A 10,277-nucleotide genomic window follows, 5' to 3' on the forward strand; every position below is an offset into this window, starting at 1 on the left:
TAAACTCGGAAACGCCTTAATGCATATATTATTGCTAAGGTTTCAAGCTTAAAACTGGTCATTCGTGCTTCATCTGCAGATGCCTTAAGAGAATAGAAATATACTGGGTGCATTCTATTATCATCCTGCTTCTGAAACAATATCGCACCAAAGCCTCTTGAACTTGCATCCGTATGAAGTTCAGTTTCCCGTTTCGGGCTGTAAATTGCAAGAACTGGCGGTGTGGACAAAAGAGCCTTTAATTTTTCAAATGCTGCCATTTCTGTTCCCTGCATTGGAAAAGGTCCCTTATTTTTTAATAATTCTACTAGCGGTTTACAAATACTTGCAAATGATTGGACGAAACGGCGAAAGTATGAAAACAACCCTATACAAGAGTGCAACTCTCGTACATTTGTTGGTATTGGATAATTTTTTATTGCTTGTATATGGGTGTCGTTCGGCAAGACTCCACTTCTGCTCACACTATAGCCTAAGTAGTCGATGGTTTTCCTAAAAAATTTACTCTTTTTAAAGTTAATTTCTAATCTGTTTTCACTCAACCGGCGAAGCAATTTAGTCAGTGTATCAAAGTGTTCTGCTATACTTGTTGTTGCCACTACAATATCATCCATAAAGACCACAATTTTATTGTTTCGAACTAAATCATTTAAAGTGTTTGAAATGAATCTTTGAAAAACTGAGGGGCCATTTTTTAATCCAAACGGCATTCTGAGATACTCATACTGTCCCTGTGGAGTTACAAAGGCTGTATACTTAATTGAATCTTCATTTACTCCTATTTGGTGAAATCCGCTTTTGAGGTCAATCACCGAAAAGTATGTCTTTCCTTCCAAATATTCTAGGCAGTCCTCAATTAACGGCAGAGGAAAATTATCACGAACTGTTAGCTTATTTAAGCATCTATAATCAACGCACATACGTATTTCACCGGATTTCTTTTTAACGAGTACAATTGGAGATGCATACGGTGAATTACTTGGTCTAATTACTCCTAATGCCATTAATTCCTCAATTATTTCTGAAACTTTGCCCTTCTCATAAAATGAAAGTCGTCTCGGACCAAAGCTAAAAGGGGTACTATTAGTTAATCGGATGCTTATTTTTCCTATCGGTTCAATCATTGTATTACTCCAAGAATTTATATAATTATTATAAATAAGATCTCTACACTGTTCAGCTCTATTCAAACCAAATTCGCAGCCAACATCAACCTTTTCGTCCACTATTGCCGCCACTCCGGCACATACATCATGCAGCTCCAACAACCAACGGTTATACAAATAACTGTTTTTTACAAACTTAATTACTGAATTGTTACAGGCTACATTATTTTTAGATATGTTCTTAAACAGGGATGCACAGAAGGATTTATATTCACATTTAATGACATTCTGATTTACAGCTTTAACATTGTTTTGTATTAATCGAACTTGGAGGATACTGAGGGCATCTCTCCCAAGCACTAACTGTGTTGGTAGTCTACCATTATCTATAACTAAAAGTAAAATTTCATAATATTTTCCATTAAATTTAATACGGGATTTCACTTGTCCGCAAACAGAAAGTTGGGTTCCTCCCAGTCCATGATATTTCTTCATAAATGGATTTTCCAATACAAAATCATTTGGTACTACGGATTTATATATAAAACTAACTGGGCTGCCAGTATCAAAAAGAGAAAGAATTGTTGTAAAATCTGTGCATCCACATTTACTACTTAACAAACAAAAACTCACTAATTGTATGGCTGCCACATCGTCTTCTTCCTTTACCAGCTCTGCAGTAGCGGCAACTGTATCTTTCATACGGCGTTTCGGGCAGTCCCGATGCTGATGGCCTCTCTCCCCGCAAGTGAAACATCCATCGATTGGACGTTTCGGCTTCTTACACTCAGTCGATATGTGACCCATCTGACGGCAGTTGTAGCAGCGGACTTCACGTACTGTAGCTTTATTCGTAGAGCCTGCTTCGTTCAATAACACCAACGGCCGGATTTTGTCGAGCTGGATCACTTTCTGACGTAGCTCTTTTAGGGTCTGACAAAAGAACAACGATGACGTAATACCAACTCCATCGCGCAAGCCACACACAATGTGTTTGATGACGTCGCAATCTTCCAAATCGGCTTGACGCGCAATACTGCACATTCTTATAAAATAATGAAAAGCCGATTCGTCTTTAGCTTGCTTGCATTTTTTTAACTGCTCGCCAATCTCCAAGCGCGTGCACTCCTCCCCAAATACATCCATAAGCTGCTTACGTAAATCGCCCCACGGTATGGCTCCTTGATGGAGGAAATATTCCTTTGCCGATCCACTCAATAAACGCTTTGCATAGATCCACAAACGTTCATCTGGCACTCCAAGCATGCTACAAGCAGTCTCAAATTCGACAATCCATAAACGAACGGGCAAATTATCATCGCCAGAGAATGCTTGCACGACCGCTTCCAAGTCTTTTATATCGATACGGCTAGGATAAATTTCAGCAACACTGGACGCTCTTGATTCCACAGAAAGGTGACTCATTCCTACTTCAACACGCTGCAACTCCGCCATTTTGTCTTCTTCAAAATCACGCTTCTCAGCCGCCTCCACGGTTTGAACGGCGTTGCAAAATTTCGAAGCGTCGTCGCATACCACCATGGCGCCACATTTCTTCATAATTGTGTCTGCATTGATTTCGCCTTCAACGTGATTTGACTCGATATTAATTTCATGCGGCTGTACAGAGGTAATTTCTACCAAATTCTGGGTCTTGCATTCAGTTTGTGCTCTTTCCCTCTCCTCATCCATCACTGTTTTTACCGCTGTGCGCAGTTGGTAAATTGAGGCACCGTTATCTAAGCGTACACCTCTTTCGGTTAACAACGCGCACAGTTCTTCTTTATTTAGCTTTATAATTTCGGTATACTTCATTAACTTAACAGAGGGCTGTGGCTTCACCCCACATCTGAATTGTAATATAGTGTAATATAGTTTATTAATTGTGTGCTTATTTTACAATGTTGTTTAATATATACATTTATACATTCACTGTTAGGTATTTCTAAATGAACTCCGTTTGCTGTCCGCCTCTGGCGACCACACAAGCACAACTGAGTATATAGTAATTGATTGATATCGATAACGCAGTTATCGTAGTTCATCTTACGAGCTAGATCTACGAACTAGGTCATTAGTACAAATGAGAGAACTAGTAACTGCCACTTTGTTTACAAGTACATGATTTATTTATCTATAGACTTGTCTAAACAAAAAAGTTGTCTATGTAAAAAAATGTAAAATTGGGTGTACAATTTCAATAATATCTATTTTCATACAAAAAAATACAAATAATAAGGTTCGATTGAACCAGAATATATGTACATATGTGTATACTCGTATGTACGAGCTTTATACTTGCTTGTTGTTTTATACGAGCCCCGACCACTATTAATTCGTACGGCATGAAATGTTTAACAAAGGATATTGTCAATACTAATGTAGATAACACATGCCATTACATTTTTTTCAGAAAGACCATTTGATTCTCTTAGCTTTAGAAAAAAAAACTTTGTTTTACTTCCAACAACAACAACAATAACATTAATTTATTTGAATGCTTTGCTTAACTGATACGAAAAATTTGACCACTCTTAATTCGTACGCTGCGTATGCTTAGCTTAGAATTGAAAGAACATGAAAACAAAGGCAAACAGTGCAAGCTAATCAGTATCTAGTCATAATCTAGAAATAGTAATACAAAGCAGAATTTAAACAAGTGGAGAAGCTAAAGTCAGGTATCCCGACTTTTAAATACTCTGTACATATGTGTAGTATAATTATGCGTATCTAGGCGTGTGTGTGTGCTTGTGTGTGTCTGTGTGCCTGTGCAAAGCAGTAACAACAACAACAGCTGCGATCAGTGCTTGGTCATATATGCATATATGGCTATAAGTTTCTGTTTAATCGAGCTATAGTTGTGACTCGACATACGGACTCATAATGACTAACGGGAGGTATTTTACAAATTTCAATGAAAAATTCCAAGAATTACGGGAATATGGATTGTGGGGGAGGGAGAGAAATTCCAAATTACATATTTTCTGCGTATCCACATAAGGCATCTGAGACTAAAATTTGGTGTCCCCAGGTCTTATAGTCTCCGAGATATAGGCGATTATACGAATGGAAAATCGGGAAAACCCTTATAGGGGTGAAGTGGGGGGGAAAATCAAAAAAATAAAACAAACTTGCACAGCGTACACTCATAACGCATCTTTGTGCAAAGTTTGGTGTCTCTACCTCTTATAGTCTCTGAGATCCAGATGTTCATACGGACGGACAGACGGATCAAGAATATATATACTTTGTGGGGTCTGCCACGCCTCGTTCTGCCTGTTACATTTTTTACCTCCCGCAAACCTAATATAAAATGTGGGCTTACTTAATGTTAATCAAAGTTTTGCAACGATGGCAAATGTTAAGCCAATATGCACAGAAATACGAAGTATAGTCATCGAGTATTATAAATCTGGGAATACTTTTGGTGAAATAGCCAAGCAATTAAATTTGGCTAAGTCGTCAGTTCAAGGAATTGTAAAAACATTCAAAATAAAATCGCAAATAGAGGCAAAACATCGACAACAGCTCGTGACAAAAGAGCCCTGGCCACATTTTTGAGGATAGATCGGCGCCAATGGTTAAGTAATGTATGATCTAAGTGTTAATCATGAGTGGATATAGGTTTTTTAAAGTATGTACAGTGATTATCTGTGTTATATACTCAAAAACTTACTCTTAGGCCAAGGAAAAACCATTGCCTACTCTTCATTAAAAAAAGAAGCGTTTACAATGGTCTCGGAAAAATATCGCCCCGATCGGCGTAATAATCAAGTTTAAGACCAAAAACATGTGTGTTTATTATGATATGGTAACCAAATGCAATATTGGTGCAGTAACATAGAAAAAATCAGTGGAAAAATCATTCTCAGTAGGAAACCTTTCAAATTAAACGTTTAAAATTAAACGTTTAAAATGATATCTTCTGAAAATCTTTATATGTTTTCAATAATGCGTTTCTCATTTAGAAATTATGATACTATATTTTAAATCCAAATCAGTGCGCCTTATTATATAGAATTTGTGTTTAACTCTTTTGTACATAGAATGCCCTTACAATTGCTTCAACAATTTCTATATTTACTATATAATTTTTTCTCGTTATAGTAACTTTGAATTTATCCTTAATTATAATGTTAATTTATAGCCTAAAATTTGTTTCCAATTTTGCTTGCAAGTCGTCATATATCACATATGTAGATCATAAGCATTTTTTATAATATGGGAATATATATTATATTATATCCACTGAAAAGCTTAAAATCTTATGGCACTTTATCTATTTATTTATTTATTTATTTATTTATATTTATATAACAAGATTACAAATAAATTCATAACCTAGTTTAGTATGAAATAGCCCTGGCTATGTTTGTAGTATAAGTACATACTTAGACTAATTAGACTTGTATATAGTGCAATAATATACTTTTTTTTCTTCCTAATTTTATTATTTATTTATTTTATTTTTAAATTAAATTAAATGGTAGAAGTTTGCTTCTTTAAGGAACTTTATTAAATTCGTTAGATTGGTATTGGTAGGGTTGGTTAGTGGTGAGATTGGATTGGTATTTTTGAAGAATTTTAGACGTAAATATCTGACGATTGGAGATGAACAGTCTAAGAGGATACAAAGATTGGAATGCTATTTTGGAGGTGTGTACAGTTGCTATTTTTAGTGTGGTCTAAAATGTGCTCATGAAAGATTTTTGTATGGCCTAATCTAAGTCGAATTATTTTTATTTGATTTTGTCTGGATATAGTATTGTGATCAATTAGTTTACTGAATTGCTCGAGGGTAAAATGGCACTTTAAGATATTGTATGAAAAACCGTTTGATTGGATTATATAATTACTTATTAAAAAAAAACGATTTACGAGTATGCATACATATACTAGAATTGATCGAATTTTTGATTGGTACTTGTCGGATTTTGAATAAACTTGAATGCAGGAATGCAAGAATCTTTAATGTTTGATCAAATTTTATTACTCCATATACAATATCTGCTTGTGATTGTTTCAAATAAAAATATCTAGATTATATGTCAAAATTGTTGTCAACATTTTGATTGTCATCTTTCTAGAAAAGTTTATAGATATTAAGGTTTCAGTCTAAGCCCATACATATGTATGTATATTTCCAAGTTTCTTTTCAAGATAATCCGTCTTATTTGACAGAAGGACCATCAATGCACTTGCATGTGAGTGAAAAACAGCTTTATTTCAGGATAATTGTAGGAGGTGCCTATTTTTCGGTGTTTCAAGGTGTACCTGGGTTTAAACAAATTGAACAGTTAGGCTGTATAGTCATAGAGAACAATAATAACTTTGTTCCAGAGCTGATGATCTGATGCGAAGCAAAATTCGCCATGTGCTTTGCACCAAAAACTCGACTGTCATTTATTTAGTATTTAGCTGGCTATAAGGCAATGGCTTTGAAAAATTGGAAATACTCATTTAATTCGAAATGTTTGCATTATGCAATTCAAGCGCAGTTGGCTTTTAAACTTCAAACATTGAGCATAGGCGAGCGTTTACAAATTTTCAACATTACAAATAATAGGCCTACGGAAAAAAAACTAAAAAATTCCCCGAATTTGTTCAACTAAAATCTTTGTCTGAAAAAGACGCGCCCCGAAGTTTCCTTTGCGTTCAAGTTTTCACAGTTCACAGCAGCACTATCAAGATGAACATGATATTTCAGTACAAGAAGGACCATGCCTTCGAGAAGCGTCGTGCCGAAGGTGACAAAATGCGTCGTAAGTACCCGGATCGTGTGCCCGTAATTGTGGAGAAGTCCCCCAAGACCCGCCACGCTGCGTTGGACAAGAAGAAGTATTTGGTGCCAACCGACCTGACTGTGGGACAATTCTACTTTCTCATACGCAAGCGCATCCAGTTGCGTCCGGACGATGCTCTCTTCTTCTTCGTGAACAACATGATACCGCCCACATCCTCTACAATGGGTGCGCTGTACCACGAGCACCGCGATAAGGATTACTTCCTCTACATGGCCTACTCCGATGAGAATGTATACGGCCAAGGACCGCTGCCGCAACTCTCCTCCGAGCACCAGAATAATTAGGGGCGATGGAGGGCATAGGCGAGGGCAGATGTATCGCGACCATCACACAAGATCTTTTAAAAGAGCGCGCATTTTTTGAGTTTAATTTTTGGAAATTTCGAGTTGAGCAATAAATGGCATTTTTTCTCTGAACTGATTGCCAACATTTTGATTCCAACTTCTTGACGGCGGGGACCCACCGCTGGGAGAAGCGACTGCGTCTTAGCTTTAGAAAATTAATTCAACAATATAATTAATTGAACTAATTGACTTTGACAGCTGCTACACAAAGCCAATTCAATTAAGAATGCTCAGCTCATAACTTTATATTGAGGGGAAAAGAACGTGGAATTTTTTGTTGAAATTTTTGCTTGTTTTTGTTTTGCGAACAGCTATAAAATGTTTTTATCAGCTTTTGAATATTTTATATCGATTCGATTTTAAGCGCAGACTAATTAATTTGTGCACGTTTTGTTCCGATCTATGATTGACACATAAAATAGCACGAAACCAGTTTGCGTTTTAATGCTAAATAGGCCAATATCCAAAGCTACTTAAGCCACAATCCAAATTCCCAAATTCCATACAAAGAGGTAACGACAAAATTTTGATTTTAACGAGTTTATAATTTGCCAAATAATTAATTTTAAATTGAAATTTCAGTTAAACATTTTACCATATTGAATTCTATTTGGTCGTTAGAAGAAAAGTAGATTAAGACTGGAAGCTATTCGAATGTCACGTAATATCGATACAACATCGCTGTGCATCGATTGGAAAATTGGAATATTCATTATATTCGCTACCAGCGCCTTTCTGGCAAATATCTGTTTTGGGATGTTCTATAGATTAGATTCATTAGAATGTGTACTATTTAGGAAAAGGAAAGTTACGTGAAAAATAAAACGAGCCAATTCTTTTTTATACATATTGCTTAGTGCAGACCTATAAAACCAGCAAACGACCAACTTTTTGCAAAATTTCCAATATAACTTTACCTGAATATAGATGTTTATTTTGAAGAAAAATGAGTGTTAAACACATTTAGTCGTTGCTTATCTATTACGTTTTCTCAGTGACTTTATTTATATACTACATACACATAAATTAATTCAGTTTAAGTTCATAAATAATTATTTTTAAGATATTTTTCATAAACGTTTCTCAACTGCGCACAAATCTTCGCTATCTCTACGTTTCTACTCTCAACCAAAACGTGAAGGGGCACAACTTATCTACTTGTACATATTTAAAAGTCAACCAATAGTAATCAGTTTTAAGCTCTGCCAGGTTAATATAATTAACATAAACTAGTTTTCATTTTCATCTGATTATTATTAATGTAGTTGATGTAAGAGGAATGCTCCCTTTATAGCTAACATTTTTTCAGATTACTAATAACAACAACCACAGCAAATCGCATCATCAAATCGTCCCTTCTATACATATGCATATAGTATGTACATACATATACATTTTTAAAATAATATTGCCCAACGGACATGGAAAATTTTCGTTCTGGTAAAAGACTTTTTAACAACATGTAAATAAATGTCCAACAATTATAGACGTATTGGCAAATATAAACAGAATTTATTTACACGATCCAAAAAAAAATAATAATTTCCAGCAAATTGACACAAGCGGGAGAAGAAAATATAATTAGAAGGGGAGACCAGTCGCAAAGATTCTACAGCCGGCTACACCTGTTTGTTAAACGCCCTACGATTCGATTAATATTACAATTAGAATTTGGCTAATCACCACATTTTATAATAAAAATGCAAAAAAAAATGATAATGTTTCCAAATCTCAAGCACGACGGGTTTTAGAAATTAAATTTTTTTCCACTTCTGCCATATTATAGATTTATTGAACGAATTTCAATATGAAAGAAGAAATAGAGGAGCAAATAATCAAAATGGACCTATTTATATGTACGTTTGTTTATTCATACTCGTGTGTATCCACAATTCAATAACAATTTGCCACACATTTACAATTTTCATTTGTCATTTGCATACGAAGCTGTTTGCAAATGCGACAAGCTGTTAATTGTCTAGACAAATGCTAAGTTGACGTCCATAGGTACAACTGGACTGAACTTCTGTGTTATATATACTGACAAACATAGTATTTATCGGAGACACAACAACAATGGGTCCAAAATATTTTACTAAATCTAATTAGCAACTAAGCGTGAATTAAAGTTAAAGAAACTAAAAATGTCACCATAGAGGTTAGACCTGTCCTATGTACAATCTGAGGTTGTTCATAAAATTGTAACAAAGTTTTATTTAATTAACTTAACTTCATTAGGCGACCTATGCATCTATTAATTAATCATAAATACGTTTTTCATGCAATCTTAACTGTGGCGTTTAGTTCAAAAATTTCAACGAAAAAATGACACAGCCGGACATACCCGGCTTTTATCAGGCCTCTAAAAATTTCTATATGTTCAATATAGAAAGAAAACCCTGTCCTTGCAATATTTTAGCATATTCGAGTTCTCGGTTGGCTATTATTTTATAACTGTTTGCATTTAAAGATTTTTTTATTTTTAAAAACATATGAAGCGATAGCAATATATTCAATGGCCATGTTCGGTGAATGGTCCAGAAAAATTATTTAAATTCGGCTTAATTTATTAAAAATAACTGTATGCCGTAAACTTCCATCGTTTTTTATAATCACTTTCGCTTAAGATCTTATCTAAATTCTGCTATGCTCCAATTCACAGCCGAGTGTAGTCAGAGGCGTAAATAAACAATAACAAACAAAAATATTAAAAATAAAATTTACTAGAGAAAGGAAATTTAGAAAATATTTAAAAGATAATTAATTTACTTTTGTACTATTTACTACCACTCCGGAGATACGTAGCTGAGGAAAGAGAATTTTCTATAAAGAGAGAGGAGAGAGTTCGATTTAGGGCGGGTGGAACAGAGCGTTATAATTTAAGCATAAAACCCGAAAGGGTTTTTGGAACGCATTATCAGTTGTAAAAGAAACTAGGGATAAAAATGAGAAGAGGCAGAAGAGCCTGTATGATCAAAACTCCCAGCACAGACCAGCGACGGAAGATTAATAAGCAGCAGTCT

General features: G+C 35.0%; 2 protein-coding genes across 2 annotated transcripts; one reads left to right on the forward strand and one right to left on the reverse strand.

Moving 5' to 3' along the window:
- Window positions 1-1,364: 1,364 nt before the first annotated feature.
- On the reverse strand, window positions 1,365-3,165 carry LOC115625490. The gene is made up of 2 exons (XM_030520540.1): window positions 1,740-3,165; window positions 1,365-1,662 (listed from the first exon to the last, which is right to left on the reverse strand). Exons 1-2 carry the CDS (start codon window positions 2,919-2,921, stop codon window positions 1,654-1,656), a joined length of 1,191 nt encoding a protein of 396 aa, XP_030376400.1. The 5' UTR covers window positions 2,922-3,165; the 3' UTR covers window positions 1,365-1,653.
- A 3,541-nt stretch (window positions 3,166-6,706) lies between these two features.
- Window positions 6,707-7,326, forward strand: LOC115625331 (gamma-aminobutyric acid receptor-associated protein). Its single transcript, XM_030520355.1, has one exon. The coding sequence runs from the start codon at window positions 6,796-6,798 to the stop codon at window positions 7,192-7,194; it is 399 nt and encodes a 132-aa protein (XP_030376215.1). The 5' UTR covers window positions 6,707-6,795; the 3' UTR covers window positions 7,195-7,326.
- Window positions 7,327-10,277: the final 2,951 nt, after the last annotated feature.

The sequence above is a fragment of the Scaptodrosophila lebanonensis genome, unplaced genomic scaffold (assembly GCF_003285725.1).
Source record: "Scaptodrosophila lebanonensis strain 11010-0011.00,11010-0021.00 unplaced genomic scaffold, SlebRS2 tig00000072-arrow-pilon, whole genome shotgun sequence".
Classification (NCBI taxonomy): domain Eukaryota; kingdom Metazoa; phylum Arthropoda; class Insecta; order Diptera; family Drosophilidae; genus Scaptodrosophila; species Scaptodrosophila lebanonensis.